The 17,404-nt window shown below is 40.4% G+C and overlaps 1 protein-coding gene across 41 annotated transcripts in view; it reads left to right on the top strand.

Annotated features, from left to right (window-relative positions):
* neb (nebulin) overlaps positions 1-17,404 on the top strand; it is a 293,069-nt gene that overhangs the window by 109,277 nt on the left and 166,388 nt on the right. For 39 of the 41 annotated variants that reach the window (XM_072579807.1, XM_072579838.1, XM_072579817.1 and 36 more), the window contains 5 exons: positions 1,364-1,567; positions 1,667-1,771; positions 11,081-11,188; positions 11,321-11,632; positions 16,763-16,966. The exons of the other annotated variants lie outside the window; for them this stretch is intronic. In XM_072579807.1, coding sequence (XP_072435908.1) covers positions 1,364-1,567; positions 1,667-1,771; positions 11,081-11,188; positions 11,321-11,632; positions 16,763-16,966 — 933 coding nt within the window. The remainder of the gene's footprint in view (positions 1-1,363; positions 1,568-1,666; positions 1,772-11,080; positions 11,189-11,320; positions 11,633-16,762; positions 16,967-17,404) is intronic. 41 annotated transcript variants of the gene reach the window in all.

Raw genomic sequence — 17,404 nt, 5'->3', positions numbered from 1 at the left:
CCTAAATGCAATCTCATTTGTCAAAATTAAACTCCATCTGGCAATCCTCAGCCAATTGACCCAATTGGTCAAGATCTCTTCGTAACCTTAGATAACCTTCTTCGCTGTCCACTATACCACCAATTTTGGTGTCACCCACAAACTTATTAACTATTCTTCCTACATTCTCATCCATTTCATTTATATAAATGGCAAATAAAAATGGACCCAGTACGAATCCCTGTGGAACACCGCTGTTCCGACAAAGAACCCTCCACCTTATGTTTCCCACCAGAAAGCCAATTTTGTATCCAATTGGCCAGTTCACCCTGAATCCCATGTGATCTAATGCTATTAATTAGTTGGCCATGCAGGAATTTGTCAAAGGCTTTACTAAAGTCCAACTCAACAACGTTTACTGCTCTGCCTTCATCAATCTTTTAGGTTACTTCCTCAAAATATTCAATCAAATTTGTGAGATATGATTTCTCTCATAGAAAACTATGCTGACTATCCCTAATCATCCCTTGCCTCTCCAAATGAATGTAAATTTGGTCTTTCAGAATCATCTGTTTTGATATTAAAATGTGAACAATTATATATAATTAATAAAATAACATGCAGAGTTCAAATTTTCCAAAGATGACCCATTAAATTTCAGAATATCTGTTGACATCAATATGTCAATAAGTTATAAATAAGCTTGACTAACCTTTGAAAGGTAAACTTTATTCTCCACAATCTTTATTAAAATTCCTAACACACAACTTGGTTATTTTTGATGCTGCAGAGGTGGATTCATCCTTGCATCTTGATGTTGGAATGAATTGTTGATTATTTCAAGTATGAAAAATTTATTTGGAATATAAAAATCATGAGTTTTTTTCTGTACGTCACCACAGGACCATTACTGAGAGCACAGACTAAGCACTAACTGTGGCCTGCTCCTCCTTTATCAGTATGTCTCTGCAATGTCTTGTTGTAAGCTTTTATTAACAGCACTGCTGTGCAATGTTGCCAGAATTCAAGTTCAGGAAAATTCCCTTTGAATGTGGAAAATAGTTTTAAAACATCAGGCCACCCTTTCATTTCCTATTGGTACTCCTTATAGTCCAAAGAAATTGACTCATTACAAATCATAGCAAACTCTGAAGAAAGCATAAACGTATTTATAAATGTATTTTCTGTTACACAAATAAAGCGTGGTTCGGGACTGCAATCGAAATCAAATCGTTGATGAGAAAATCTTACAATTTAAATAGTATGCCTTTGCCCTAACCCATCCCTTCAACCTTTAACCATTTCACTTGTCTTTATTTAGATGTAACCTCGATAACACTTAACTCAATGTGAAAACAGTAAATAACTTTTTATTGCTTTCCAGAATCTATACAAAGCAGATCTTGGGTGGCTAAAGGGTATCGGATGGTCTCCTCTGGAATCACTAGACGTGGCCAAAGTCAAAAGAGCTGGAGAGATTCTGAGTGAGACCAATTACCGCCAGCATCCTTCCAAGTTGAAATTCAGCAGTTTGTCTGACTCCATGGACATGACCCTGGCAAAGAATAATGCGCGTATAATGAACAAGGTTGAATCACTTCGCTTTTTAAAATTTCTTTGAAAATACTCATTGTTCAATTGACTTCTTTGGTCAATTGACATACTAACACATGTGTATATTTTTCAGCGTGCGTACCTTGAAGCCTGGGAAGCAGACAAGACTAAAATTCATGTCATGCCAGATACACCAGAAATAATATTAGCAAAACAGAATCAGATCACCTGCAGTGATGTAAGTGTGTGCAAGTATTTTGAAGAAGTAATCCCGTATGTTTCTCTTTAGAAAAGGAATGGAGATTTGGGAGCTCAGACTGGTTTTAGCATACATTGATTAACAAAGATCTAGTCACTTTACATGCATGGGGTTGGACCAGAATTGTGCAAGTCACATTTTCAGAAGCCAGTGTTTCAACACTGATGTTGCAAATTTAATAATCTGCTAATTTATTGGGTAGTGCTGGGAAAAGTAGCCATGAAAACTTTTAGAGTGTAATCTAGTTCACCATACTGAGTTGTATATACATGAATACAAGTCATTACTGGGCTTGGAGGCACACAAACCTCTGTGTGTAGAAGAAGGAAGTTAAAAAGGGGCATTGATAGAATTTGTGTGAGGGCACAACTGTAGCATGTGAAGTTCAATGTTGGGAAATGCTAGGTTATTCTCTTTGGATTCAAACAGCACTATTTGTAATGTTTCCTTCAATGTGAGAGTCCTAGAGAAGCAGCACAATGCAAATGTCTATGAATGTACATTATTGGCTCAGTAAATAGTCAACTGTTAAATGTAACATTAATAGAATTAAAAAGGCAGTAGCTGCATAGATACAAATATGGTTTGGAGGTGGCAAGGGTAATAGAGCCTGAAGAAGGGCTCATGCCCGAAACGTTGATTCTCCTGCTCCTTGGATGATGCCTGACCTGCTGCACTTTTCCAGCAACATATTTTCAGGAATAGAGCATACTGAGCAGTTCACTGAGACCTCCACCAGCAGATGGTGATAGTGCGGGAGGCAGATGGAACAGTTGAAGTGACTCTTGTTGGGAATAAAAATGTGTTGTTGATGAAAGCAGGACTGATGGGAAGGAGGAGCAGAAGGGCTTATTCAGGCCAATGTAATCCACAGACCTTGTTTCATGTACATAGTGTAAATAGTTCCCTGTTTATCCTTAATGCCCCTTCCTGTTTGGAATGACCTGATGCTGATGAAATAAAGAATCACTGCTTTTTGGTCTTTGAGCCTTCCATGTGTTCAAATCTCAAGTTACATAAGGGATGGGAAGCAGAGAGGAATGGTGAATAGTTGTTTTCCGGTCTGGGAATAATTGTACAGTCGAATTCACCAAGTTTCAGTGTTGGGATATTCTTATTTTGAGCTAAGTTAAATGACCTGGATTTAGATAATAAACTAGCGGAAGATCCAAAATTCAAAATGTAGCAAGATATGAGGAGATAGTAATAGACCTCAGGAGGACTTGGAGACAGGTGAACTGGGCAGACACATCACAAATTAAATATTGATTATTGTGAAGGGATATGACTTTGTAGAAGACCTAGGACAAGCAATATAAAATTAAAGGCATGCAAGAGCAGGGAGACTGGAAAGTCCATAATTCCTTGAAGGTGGCAGGACAAGTTAAAAATGCTCCATTACTATTGCTAGCTTTATTATTGAATAAAGAATAGAAGTTATGCTAAACCTTTATAAACGCTAGTTCAGCCTCAACCGAGTACTGTTACGTTCTGAGTACTACACTTTAGAAATTGCGAAAGAAATTTCCTCGAATGGTAGATGGAATGAGGAACTTATGTGAAGAAACAGGAATAGCTGGAATTGGTCTCCTCAGAGCAGAAACACATGAGAGGAGGTTTGATAGAGTTCTTCAATTCCACGACTAACTTTGACAGAGTGGGAGAGGGAGAAACTGTTTCCAGTGGCAAAATGGCCACAGGTAAGAGGCCACTGATTGGGAAAAGCATGAGTGGCCACAAGAGAAATCAATTTTAAAAAGCAATTTGTTTATAGAATCTGGACATTGCTGGCTAGGCAGCATTTATTACCCTTCCCCTAATTGCCCAGAATGCAGCTCAGAGTCAGCCACATTCCTGCAGGTCTGGAGTCACATGGAAGCCAGACCAGGTAAGGATGGCAGATTTCCTTCCCGAAAGAACCTGAGTTCTTCACAATAATTTGCTATCATTATGTATTTGCTTTGTAACTCATTATTTTCATTGAATTTAAATTTCAAATGAGGCAATTTGACCTTATACCCTGAGAAATTAGCCTGTGGTTCTGGATTGATAGTGCACTGCGTCCTTTCGGTTTTCTTTAACACATTGAGTTGTGATCTGAAATACATGGCTAGAAAGCCTGGTGAAAGCAAATTAAACAGTAGCATTCATAAGAGAACTAGATAAATGCATGAAGGATAAAAGTACTGATCAGGCTCTTTGGAAAGAACAATTGGAAAATACTTAAAAAAAAAGGACTGGTACAGATACAATGGCCTAAATGGCCTCCTCCTGTATAGTGCCACTCTCTGATGCTATGAGAAGGCCACTGAAATGTTGACCTTTATCTCAAGGGGGTAATAATGCAATCGTGAGGAAATAACATTTTAGTTGTGAACAACCTTGTTCAGACTTTAACAGGATACCACATCTCACGAAGAAAATATCTATTCAATTTGAACAGACTGCTGCCAGGCAAAGGACTAAATTATAAAAACATGTTGTTTAGTATTCCCTTGAATTTAAGGTTAATGGATGTTCTCATTAACATTGATTCACATTGTAATTTTAACATAAGGGTGAACATATGAAATTTACAAATTAGGAGCATAAGTAGACATTTCAGCCCATAAAATCATGGCCGATTTGATAATGGCCACATTCCTGCTTACCTCTAATAATTGTCGATTTTGGAATTACTTCTTTTGGTAGCTTCATCTTAAAATTAAAGCAAAGTCTTTAGAATTGAAATTGGAAATCAGGCTTTAAAACAAAAAAGGTTAGTGGAATCTGGAACACTCTTCCCCAAGAAGATACAGATGCTAAGTCTTTTAAAATATTCAAAATGGAGATTGACAAGTGTGTTGTAAGTAAGGGTATTGAGGGAACATGGAATAAGTTTTAAGTTAATGGAATTGAGGGGCAAATCATCCATAATCAAATTGTGGAGATGTTGGTGTTTGGCTGGGGTGGACAATGTGGTCACTTCATCTGAAGAAGGAGCATTATTCTTAAAACTTGTGATTTTAAAAAAACCTGTTGAACTATAACCTGTTTTTATGTGACTTCTGACATAATCATATTGAATAATAGGACTGGTTTGAGTGATGGATTGATCGTACTCCTTGTTTAAAATTCTAAATTAGTCCATTAAATGTCTGGGAAGGAAATATGTTATCCTTACTGGCGTAAGAAAGACTGCAATTCCCCCACTATACGATTAAATCTTAATATACTCAGAATCATGTCCACAGCATGAGTACAAATACATAATCAATAAAATAAGAGAGGGAGAAAGTAAACATTGAGGGTAAAATTCCAAGGAGTATCGGGGTGTACAACAAGAGCTTCTTTAAATATTTAAAAGAAAGAGAGATGCCAATGTGAGGCTAGGGCCCCTTGAGAATGAGTCTGCAAAAATAATAATGGAAAACCAGAAAATAGCAGAGGAGTTGAATTAAGTTTTGTATCAGACTGAACAGTAGAAGATATGACTACTATTCCAAAAATACAAATTGTTAAAGGGAGTTAGGAGGAGATGAAATAAGTATAAAAACAATCATCAATGTGCTGGAGATAAATGGGGTGAAAAGTCCCATGGCCCTGCCCTCCAATGCATCTCATCTACATCCTGCACCTCCGCCCTCAGACCCCACCCCTCCAACCGTAACAAGGACAGAATGCCCCTGGTGCTCACCTTCCTCCCTACCAACCTTCGCATAAACCAAATCATCCACCAACATTTCTGCCACCTCCAAAAAGACCCCACCACCAGGGATATATTTCCCTCCCCACCCCTTTCCACCTTCTACAAAGACCGTTCCCTCCATGACTACCTGGTCAGATCCACGCCCCCCCCTACAACCCACCCTCCCATCCTGGCACCTTCCCCTGCCACCGCAAGAACTGCAAAACCTGCACCCACACCTCCTCCCTCACCTCCATCCAAGGCCCTAAAGGTGCCTTCCACATCCATCAAAGTTTTACCTGCACATCCACTAATATCATTTATTGCATCCGTTGCTCCCGATGCAGTCTCCTCTACATTGGGGAGACTGGACGCCTCCTAGCAGAGCGCTTTAGGGAACATCTCCGGGACACCCACACCAATCAACCACACCACCCTGTGGCCCAACATTTCAATTCCCCCTCCCACTCTGCCGAGGACATGGAGGTCCTGGGCCTCCTTCACCGCCGCTCCCTCACCACCAGACGCCTGGAGGAAGAATGCCTTATCTTCTGTCTCGGAACACTTCAATCCCAGGGCGTCAATGTGGACTTCAACAGTTTCCTCATTTCCCCTTCCCCCACCTCACCCTAGTTCCAAACTTCCAGCTCAGCACTGTCCCCATGACTAGTCCTACCTGCCTATCTCCTTTTCCACCTATCCACTCCACCCTCCTCCCTGACCTATCACCTTCATCACCCCCCCCCCCCCCACTCACCTATTGTACTCCATGCTACTTTCTTCCCACCCCCACCCTCCTCTAGCTTATCTCTCCACGCTTCAAGCTCACTTTATTCCTGATGAAGGGCTTTTGCCTGAAACGTCGATTTTGCTGCTCCTTGGATGCTGCCTGAACTGCTGTGTTCTTCGAGCACCACTAATCCAAAACTTGATGGGATATATCCTAGGACGTTAAAAGAAGTAGCTAAAGTGATAGTAGACGTACTGTTAGTCATCTTCCAAGAATACTTAGATTCTGGAAAAGTCCCGGGAATTGGAAAACTGCCAATTTAATACCTATACTTAAAAAGGGAAAGAGGCATAAAAGAAGCAACTATAGGCCAGTTTAGCTTAACATCTGCTTTGGGAAGTTATTAGTCTATTATAAAGAATGTAATAGAAGAGCATTTAAAAATATAGATAAACATCCAGTTGAGTCAGTATGAATTTATGGAGCGGAAACAAATTCATGAGAATTCTTTGAGGAGCTAACAAGTAGGATAAAGGGGTAAGCAAAGGACGTAATATAATTGGATTTCTAAAAAGCATTTGATAAACTACCACATTTAACAAGATAACAGCCATCTGTATTGGAGGTCATATGTTAGCACGATTAAGGGATGTTTTTAAACTAATACAAGACAGAGTTTTGGGCTAAGGGGGACATTTTCAGGATGACAACTTGAAGCTAGTCGAGTGCCACAGGGATCAGAGCTGGAGATACAATTATTTACTATAATGACTCGGATGAAGAAAGTCTAAATGTATTATAACAAAGTTTGCTGCTAACACAAAAATAGGTGGGAAGGTAAATGGTCAGGATGATACAGAGTCCACAGAGGGAAATAGACAGGTTAAGTGAATGATCAAAAACTTGGCAGATTGAATGTAATGTGGGAAAATGTGAGGTTGTGCTGTGTGGCTAGAACAGAAGAGCTGAAAGGGAAAGCAACAGGGAGAATGGAGACAAATACAAAGGTAAGCAGCAGGTTAGCATGTGTGCAGGGTTTAGGTTCGAGGCAGACTAGGAATGAAGCAAAAAGGAAGGAGAACTTAGGAATATTACTGGAGATGATGGAAATCATGAGGATAAGAAAATTAGCATTAAGGTACTTTACCTGAATGCTCATAGTGTTTGTAACAGCATAAATCATGGTGAATGATTATGAGGTGGTAGGCATCACAGAGATGTAGTTGCAAGGCTTTCAGGACTGACAGTTAAACATCCAAGGATTCACAACCTATTGAAAAGACAGGGAGATGGACAGTGGGGTAGGGGTTGCCTTGTTAGTCAAGCATGAAATTAAATCTGTGGCACTGAATGACATAGGGTCAGCTGATGTGGTGTCTGTGTGGGTGGAGTTGAGGAACCACAATAGCAAAAAACTGTGATGGGAGTTATGTATAGATCTCCCAGCAGTGGTCAGGATCAGGGGCGCAAGATTTATCAAAAAATAGATTGGGCATGTCAGAAAGACAAGGTCATGGTGATCATGGGGGACTTCAATATGCAAATGGACTGCGTGAATAATGTTGCCAGTGGATCCAAAGAAAGGGAATTCATGGAATGCTTACAGGATGGCTTTTTGGAACAACTTGTGATGGAGCCCACAAGGGACGAGCCTATGTAATGAGCCAGACTTTATAAAATATCTTAAAGTAAGGGAATACTTAGGAGGCCGAGATCATAATATGGTACAGTTCAGCCTGCAGTTGAAAGAGAGAAGGCAAAATCACATGTAATGGTGTTACAGTTAAATAAAGATAATTACACGGGCATGAGAGAGGAACTGATGAAAATCGACTGGAATCAGAGCCTAGTGGGGAAGACAGTGGAGCACCAATGGCAGGAGTTTCTGTGTGTAATTGAATACAGAGGTTCATCCCAAAGAAAAGAAAGATTATCTGGGGAGAGGTTAGACAGCCATGGCTAACAAAGGAAGTCAGGAAATGTATCAAAGAAAAAGGGAGAGTGTATAAAGTAGCCAAGAGCACTGGGAAATCAGAAGCTTGGGAAGACGACAAAAATAAACAGAAGATAGCAAAGAGAGAAATAAGGAAGGAGAAGATCAAATATGAAGGTAAACTAGCCAGTAATATTAGGAATAATAGTAAAAGTTTCTTTCAATACATAATAAACAAATGAGAGGCAAAAGTAGAGATTGAGCCGCTCCAAATTGATGCAGAAAGGCTAATGATGGGAGATAAGGAAAGAGCTAAAGAACTTAATACTCTATGTCAGTCTTCACAGTGGAAGACATGAGTAATATCCAAACAATTAAGGAGAGTTAAGAGATAGAGTTGAATATGGTAGACATTACAAAAGAGAAAGTGCTGGAAAAGCTAGAAGTCTAAAAATTGATAAATCTGGCCCGGATGGGCTACATCCTCGAGGTCTGAGAGAGTTGGCTGAAGAAATAGTGGAGGCGTTGGCTGTAATCTTTCAAAAATCACTGGAGTCAGGGAAAGTCCCAGATGATTGGAAAATCACTATTGTAACCCCCTTTTTCAAGAAAGGATCAAGACAAAAGATGGAAAATTATAAGCTGATTAGCCTATCCTCAGTTGCAGGTAAAATTCTAGAATCCATCATTAAGGATGAGGTTTCTAAATTCTTGGAAGTGCAGGTTCGGATTAGAATAAATCAGCATAGACTTAGTGAGGGGAAGTCGTGCCTGACAAACCTGTTAGAATTCTTTGAAGAGGAAACAAGTAGGTTAGACCAGGGAAACCTAGTGGATGTTATCTACCTAGACTTCCAAAAGGCCTTTGAAAAGGTGCCTATTGGGAGGCTGCTGAGTAAGGTGAGGGCCCATGGTGTTCAAGGTGAGCTACTGGCATGGATTGAAGATTGGGTGTTTGACAGAAGGCAGGGAGTTGGGATAAAAGGCTCTTTTTCAGAATGGCAGCTGGTGACAAGTGGGGTCCTGCAGGGTTCAGTGTTGGGGTCGTTCACTTTATATATTAATGATCTGGATGAAGGGACTGAGGGCATTCTGGCAAAGTTCACCGATGATATGCAGTTAGGTGGACAGGCAGGTAGTTCTGAGGAGGTGGGGAGGCTGAAGAAAGATTTAGATAGTTCAGGAGAATTGTCCAAGAAATGGCTGATGAAATTCAATGTGAACAAATGTGAGGTCTTGCACTTTGGAAAAAATAATACAGGCATGGAATAATTTATAAATGGTGAGAAACTTCATATAGCCAAAGTGAAAGGGACCTGAGAGTGCTCGTCCAGGATTCTCTGAAGGTTGACTTGTAGGTTAAGTCCATGGTTAAGAAAGCAAATGTAATGTTGTCATTTATCTCAAGACGGTTGGAATGTAAAAGCAGCAATCTGCTACTGAGACTTTATAAAACTCTGGTTAGGCCCCATCTAGAATACTGTGTTCAGTTTTGGGCCCCACACCTCAGGAAGGACATACTAGCACTGGAGTGTGTCCAGCAGAGATTCACAAGGATGATCCCTGGAATGGTAGGCCTAACATATGATGAACGGCTAAGGATCCTGGGATTGTATTCCTTGGAGTTTAGAAGGTTGACGGGAGATCTAATAGAAATTTAGAAGATAATGCATGGCTTAGAAAGGGTGGATACTGGGAATTTGTTTCTGTTAGGCAGGGATACTAGGAACCATGGGCACAGCCTTAGAATTAGAGGGGGTCGATTTAGAATGGAAATGAGGAGACATTTCTTCAGCCAGAGTGTGGTGGGTCTGTGGAATTCATTGCCACAGAGCACAGTGGAGGCCAGGACGTTAAATGTCTTCAGGGCAGAGATTGACAAATTCTTGGTCTCGCAAGGAATTAAGGGCTTCAGGGAGAGTGCAGGTAAGACGCTTTGAAATGCCCATCAGCCATCATTGAATGGTGGGATAGACTCGTTGGGCTGAATGGTCTTACTTTTATTCCTATGTCTTGTGGTCTTATGGTCTTATTTGAATTAATTACAAACATCTAATACCAAAGTTCAATAGGTAACAAGGAAGGCAAATGGAATGTTGGTGTTTATTTCAAAGGGAATGTAGTATAAAAATAAGGAAAAATAGGGAATTGCTGAAACTTTGCAATGCACAAGTCAGACTACAGTTAGAATACTGTAAATGGTTTTGGTCCCCTTTACTGAAGAAAGATATATTGGCATTGGAGGCAGTCCAGAGAAAGATGACTAGGTCGATACCAGGTATGGAGGGATTGGCTTATGAGAAGAATTCAAGTGGGTTAGCCCTGTAATCATTGGATTTTTGAAGAATGAAAGGTGACATTATTAAAACATGAAAGTTTCTGAAGGGATTTCACAGGGTCAATATGGAAAGGTTGTTTCTCCTTGTGGGAGAATCTAGGAACAGAGGGCATAATCTCAGAATAGGGGTTCACCATTTAGGACAGAGATGAGATTTTTTTTCTCTCAGAGTGTAGTGAATCTGTGGAATTTCCTACCACTGAGGGCTATAGAGGTTAGGTAATTAAGTATATTCAAGGTTGAGATGGACAGATTTTTAATCAGCAAAGGAATCAAGATCATGGGACAAGGGTAAGAAAGTGGAGTTGACAATTATCAGAACAGCAATCATATCTCTGAATAGCAGAGCAGATTTGATGGCCTGAATGGCCTGCTTCTACTTCTGTGTCTTATGGTCTTCTGATGATTTGTGTACACAATAAATCAGTTCACTTTTAGATGAAAAGTTAACAAGCTGAAGAAACACAATACAAAAAGAGGAAGAAGTCGATACAGCGTAAAAGTCTGATGTTGAAAGACAGAGCCCACTCCAACCCAGCTCCAAAAAGTCAGGTTTAGAAAGTTGTTGGAAGATTGACAATTTTGGACTTTCACTGAACATGTTACTATTATCCCCACAGAAACTGTACAGACTCGGTATGGAGGAGTCAAAGAAGAAAGGTCATAACTTGAATGCTGACGCCATTCCAATTAAGGCAGCGAAAGCATCCCGAGATATTGCGAGTGATGTGAGTTGAAACATTTATCTGGTTATGGAATGCTAAATTAGAAATGGCAATACTAAGCATTTTCCAAGTGTATTTACATCAAATTAAATTTAGTAAATGATTGAGATTATTATTGCTTGACTTCTTATTCAGTACAAGTATAAAACAGCCTACCGCAAGCAGCTTGGCCACCATGTTGGATGCCGTAACATTCAAGATGACCCTAAGATGGTTTGGTCCATGCATGTGGCTAAGATTCAGAGTGATCGGGAATACAAGAAGAACTTTGAGAAGACAAAGACCAATTTCAACATGCCAGTCGACATGCTGGACATCTTGTTGGCCAAGAAGTGCCAAACTCTGGTCAGCGACATTGACTACAGACGGTATCTGCACCAGTGGACCTGTCTGCCTGACCAGAATGATGTGATCCATGCCAAGAAGGCTTATGACCTGCAAAGTGATGTGAGTATATAAATTCTTAGTGATATGCATTGTACTTGCCTATTGTTAACAGAAAATTAGATAGTTTTCTGAGCAGTTGGTATATTGTAGCAAATTCTGTCTCTACAACTCAAATCTGTAGAAGTGAACATGTATGCTTCCTAATTTCAGACTGAGAAGATGGGCTGGATTGGGAATCAGTAGAGGTGACCAGCAAAAAGCAGGTGAAACTGCCTGATTCCCAAGGCAAGCTGTGTGGGAAGACTGTCTGGAGTCTCAAGCACTGAGTTGAAAGTTTAAATGAAGATTAAACATGAAAAGTCTCTTCCACTCTCAAAGAATGAGAGGGGATATCATTGAACTCCATAAAGTTCAAACAGGACTAGATGTAGGAAGGATGTTCCCATTGATGAGGGAGTCTAGAACCAGGGTCACACTCTAAGGATATGGTGTTAACCATTTAGGACTGAGATGAGTAGAAATTTCTCCACCCAGTGAATGATGAGCCTATTGAATTCATTACCACAGAAAGCAGTCAAGACCAAAATATTATATGATTTCAAGAAAGAGTTGGATTTAGCACTTGTGACTAAAAGAATCAAAAGATATGGTGAACAGGCTATTCATTTAGATGATTAGCCATGATCATCATGAACGGCAAACCCCACCCCAACCCTCACCTCAAATAGCCAATTACTGCCGCTATTTTCTATTCTTCTATGTGTCTATCCTCTTTTTTTACCTTACTCATCCTACCCGGTCAACTTAAACTTGTGCCACCTAATGCCCATACATGTTCCATGGCTCATCATACCCTTCTGACAACCTTATCTCCAGTCTCCATTCTTCATGGCTTCTGTAACTATTCTCCAAGGCCTCTTACACCCCGCACCAATCTGGACCCATCTACCTATATCCCATGGCCTCTCATGCTTGTGCTCCAAATCATCCCAGAGTCCAGGATAACTGATGGAAACTCATATCTCTCACAGATATTCCTCCTCACCCTTCTCTCTCCATTCCAAATCATCTGTTGTCTATTGTGGACATACATCAGAATGCAGTCGAGGATGTGGTGCTGGAAAAGCACAGCAGGTCAGGCATCATCCGAAGAGCAGGAAAATTGATGTTTTGGCCCGATGAAGGATTTTTGATCGAAACTTCGATTTTCCTGCTCTTCGGATTGTGCCTTACCTGCTGTGCTTTTCCAACACCACACTCTCGACTCTAATCTCTAGCATTTGCAGTCCTCACGTTCGCCTGTACATCAGAAGTCATGCTAAAAGAAAATAAAAATATTATATCACCACTGAAAAAAAATCCTTATAACACAAAACAATTCAATGTATCAAAATTAATTTAACTAATCCCTTATGCAAACAGATATTTCAGTTAAGTGTTCAGTTATCTGCATTGGTAAACACGTATTTATATTCTATAAGCAGTCAGAGCTATCCATCAAAATGCTCATTTAATAGGCATCCCAGTTTGAAAATGACAGCTTGCAAACTCAACCAGCGTAATCCTAGATTGGCTGATGTCAACACAAACATTAATGTACTTCATGCTCTTTAAGGACAGCCCCTTCAGTTTTGCCATTGTCAATCATAATCGCAGTTATCAGCAAAATGATGAAAAGGGTCGCTCACAGTAATGTAAAACAGCACTTGCTCAGCAATAACCTGCTCAACGATACTCAGTTTGGGTTCTGCCAGGGCTACTTAGCTCCTCGCCTAATTACAAACTAGTCTAAACATGGACAAAAGAGTGGAATGTCAGAGGTGAAGTGAGAGCGGCTGCCCTTGATATCAAGTTTTGATTTAATATTTTGACCGAGAATAGTAAGAAGGAAAGCTAGCAAAACTAGAATCAATAAAATTTGAGGGGAATAATTTGGAGTCATGCCTGGCACAAAGGAAGGTGGTTGTGGTTGTCGGAGATCAATCTTTTTAAACCCAAGACTTTATTGCTGGAGTTCCTCAGGGCAGTGTCCAAGGCTAAATGATCTTCAGCTGCTTTATTAATAACCTTCCCTTCATCATAGGGTCATATGATTACACCTGGTCAGCACCATTAGCAGCCTGACACTGAAGCATCCCATGTCTATGTGAGACAATACCTGAACAACATCTAATTTGGGTGGGTAAGAGGCAAATAGCATTCATGTCACAAAAGGGCCAGGTAGTAACCATATCCAACAAGAAAGAGTCTAATCATCTCCATTTGAAGTTTAATTGTATTGCCAATGCTGAATCTCCCAGTATCAACACCATGAGAGTTACCATTGACCAGCTGGTATTGAAGACAGTTCAGACAAGGTTCTCTGGGCTGATATCAGATATGGAAGGTCAGTCTTATTAGAAGAGATTGAGTAGGTTGGGTCTGTGCTCGGTTGGAATGTTGAAGAATGAGAGGTGACGTTATTGAAACATACAAGATCCTTAGAGACTTGACAGGGTAAGTGTGAAATGTGGAATACAATGTGGAATGTAGAATTGATGCGTTTTCCCTTCTGGGGGAGTTTAGGATCAGAAAACATAACTTTAGAATAAGGGGCTCAGTGGATAGAATTCATTACTACAAAGGCTTGTAGAAGTTGGGTCTTTAAGTATTTTAATGGTTGAAATAGACAGTTTTTTTTTAGAAATTAATAAAGGAATTTTTGGATTACAGGGAAAGGATGGGAAAGTAGTGTTGAGGATTATCAGATCAGCCATGATCTCATTGAATGGCAGAGCAGACTTGAGCAGCTGAATAGCCTATTTCTGCTCCTATAATTTATGTTCTTAGGCAACCATTTACAAACACAAACACAGGTCAAAAGCTGAGATTTCTGTGTTGAGTAACCTATCTCCTACCTCCCCACTGCCTTTCCACCATCTACAAGACGCATAAATCAGGAAAGTGATTGAATACTTTCCACTTGACTGGATACCAGCTCCAAACATGTTTCATAAGGATGACACCATCCAGGACAAAACAGCCCATTTGATTCTTGCCCAATCCGCCACTTTAAACATTCACTTCCTTCACCACCAATGCACAGCAGCAGCAGTGTGTACCATTTGCAAGATTCACTGTAGTAATTCACCAAAGATCCTAAGACAACATCTTCCAGATCTGCAACCTCTTCTACTAAGAAGGACAAGGGCAGCAGATGCATGGAAACACCACCACCTCTAACATTCCCCTCAAGCCTCTCACCATCTCATCTCACATTGCTATTCCTGCAGTGTTAATGGGTCAAAATCCTGGAGCTCCCTTCCCAACAACACTGTGGGTGTCTCTCCATCCAAAGACTACAGTGGTTCAGAAGGCACCTTATCACTCCTCCCGAGGGCAATTAGATTGGTCAATAACTGCAAAAGTCATATTCCGTGAATGACTAAAAAAGAGTTTATACACTTCTTACACATAAGCATATCTAATATTTTACAATCCCAAAAGGTGTCTCACCCTCCACCAAAGAATACTTTCGCTCTTTTAAAAGTGTCCTAGAATGAGATCCAAAGGGTCTTACCTTTCCAAGAGGATATCTTAGCTATTTAAAAGAATCACATTGAGAATAGACTCTCTGTTAATGGGTTTAACCTGCACACTCAGGGTTCCATAGTCGGGGTTCAAAATCCAATTTCTTTGGAGTCATTTGGTCATTTCAGTGTCAAGCCCAGCCATCTCCAGAAGCTACACTTGTGCAAACAATTTGACCCCAGTCCTGGCCTCATGATAAAGAGTGATGGTAGGATTAGGGGTGGGGGTGGGGGGGAGGGGAGGTGTCGAACTGGAGATTCAAAACTTCTTCCTCTTTTGCCACAACTGAGAAATTGGAACCTCAGTCTCTGTTATTGAATTTTTCATGCATTGAAGTGAATGCATGAGACTGCGTGGTATGTAATTAAATAGATAGCAAAGAAAAAAGAAATGCAGCTTCCTTGTTCTGATTGTATTGCTAGTATTAAGAACGAATTTTAAAAAGCCACTAAATAGTTTTATCCCAGTTTCATAACACAGAACTGATGATAATTCAGCAGCAAAATCCTTGTCCTTTTTGAAACCAAAAGGTAATTCTCTCTGCTCTTAGACTTACGATATTTCCTTCTGGAGCAAAGTCTGTTTTCCATGAATTGACTCATTTTCACGCCTGCTTTTGAGGTTTTTGATCCTGTACATTTTCTGAAATAAGGCCTGAAGCATAGAAACACTGCAAGTAGGATCATTGCTCTCCTGATCAGCCTTGGCATTTCAAGCACCTCCCTGCTCCCATGTTATGGCAAGAGCAGATCTTGCAGACTGAACCCTTAGTAATGGAAAATTGCATTAGCTTCAAAAAACAGTCAAATGTGCTTCAGGGACAAAATTCATGGAGTATGTTACAGAACCATCACCTTTTTGATGATTTATCTAAGTTATCAGTAATGAGATATCGAGTCATAGAGATGGACAGCATGGAAACAGACCCTTCGGTCCAACCCTTCCATGCCGACCAGATATCCCAACCCAATCTAGTCCCACCTGCCAGCACCCAGCCCATATCCCTCCAAACCCTTCCTATTCATATACCCATCCAAATGCCTCTTAGATGTTGCAATTGTACCAGTCTCCACCACTTCCTCTGGCAGCTCATTCCATACATGTACCACCCTCTGTGTGAAAAAGTTGCCCCTTAGGTCTCTTTTATATCTTTCCCCTCTCACCCTAAACCTATGCCCTCTAGTTGTGGACTCCCCCACCCCAGGGAAAAGACTTTGTCTATTTACCCTATCCATGCCCCTCATAATTTTGTATAAGGTCACTCCTCAGCCTCCGACGCTCCAGGGAAAACAGCCTCAGCCTGTTTAGCCTCTCCCTATAGAGTTAAATATTTCAGTAGTTTACAGCAGAGCTACTTGAAACCAATAAATCTGAGTTAAGATACAACAACAGCTTGTTGTGTTTGTAATGGGCTATGTTTCTCCATTATTATGCTCACCTTCAATGACAGATTGCATAATCAGTGTTGCATTACATTTTATGATGTAAAAAGATCATCTTGGCAATAATTCAAATAAATTGCGTTGGGTAGACTGGGCAAAAGTGGTATTTGATTGCAATGAATATCATTGGAAAATGTTTGGCAATATAATCTAAGATTGTTTTATTTGTGTGACACAGCTCCAATACAAGGCTGATCTTCAGTGGCTAAAAGGCATTGGTTGGATCCCAACTGGATCTCTGGATGTTGAAAAGGCTAAAAAAGCCAGCGAAATTCTTAGTGAGAGAAATTACCGTCAGCCCCCAAGCACTTTCAAGTTCAGCAGTTTGCTCGATTCCATGGCTTTAGTCCTGGCGAAGCATAATTCAAAAACTCTTAACCAGGTAATGTGCTTCTTAATGCAAGAAATTACCTTCCTTATTATATGCAGGTTACACCTTCAAGTCTTTCTTATCCTTGATATGTGTGGGTGTTGGTGAGCTCAGTTGGCTGATTGGTCTGTTTGTGTTTGTGATGCCAACTTTGTAGGTTCAATTCCTGCATTAGCCGTGGTTTTCCTGAAGGTCCCACCTTCTCAACCCTACCCCTTGCCTGAGGCACATGATCCTCAGGTTAGGCCTCACCATCAGTCATCTCCCTTTAATGAGAGAGCACCCGTATGGTCCAATAGAAAAATGGTGACTTTGTATTTTACCTCGCAACCAGATTACTTTATAAATAACACACGGTACTGACAAATAATAAGCAGCTGTGAACAGTGAAAAAGTAAGTTACAACATACAGGATTATTCCCTCACTTTAATCTGTGGAGAATAAGAAAT

This window comes from Chiloscyllium punctatum, chromosome 10, assembly GCF_047496795.1.
Source record: "Chiloscyllium punctatum isolate Juve2018m chromosome 10, sChiPun1.3, whole genome shotgun sequence".
Classification (NCBI taxonomy): domain Eukaryota; kingdom Metazoa; phylum Chordata; class Chondrichthyes; order Orectolobiformes; family Hemiscylliidae; genus Chiloscyllium; species Chiloscyllium punctatum.
The sequence above is the reverse complement of the archived record's forward strand: the minus strand, read 5'-3'. Positions and strand labels throughout refer to the sequence as shown.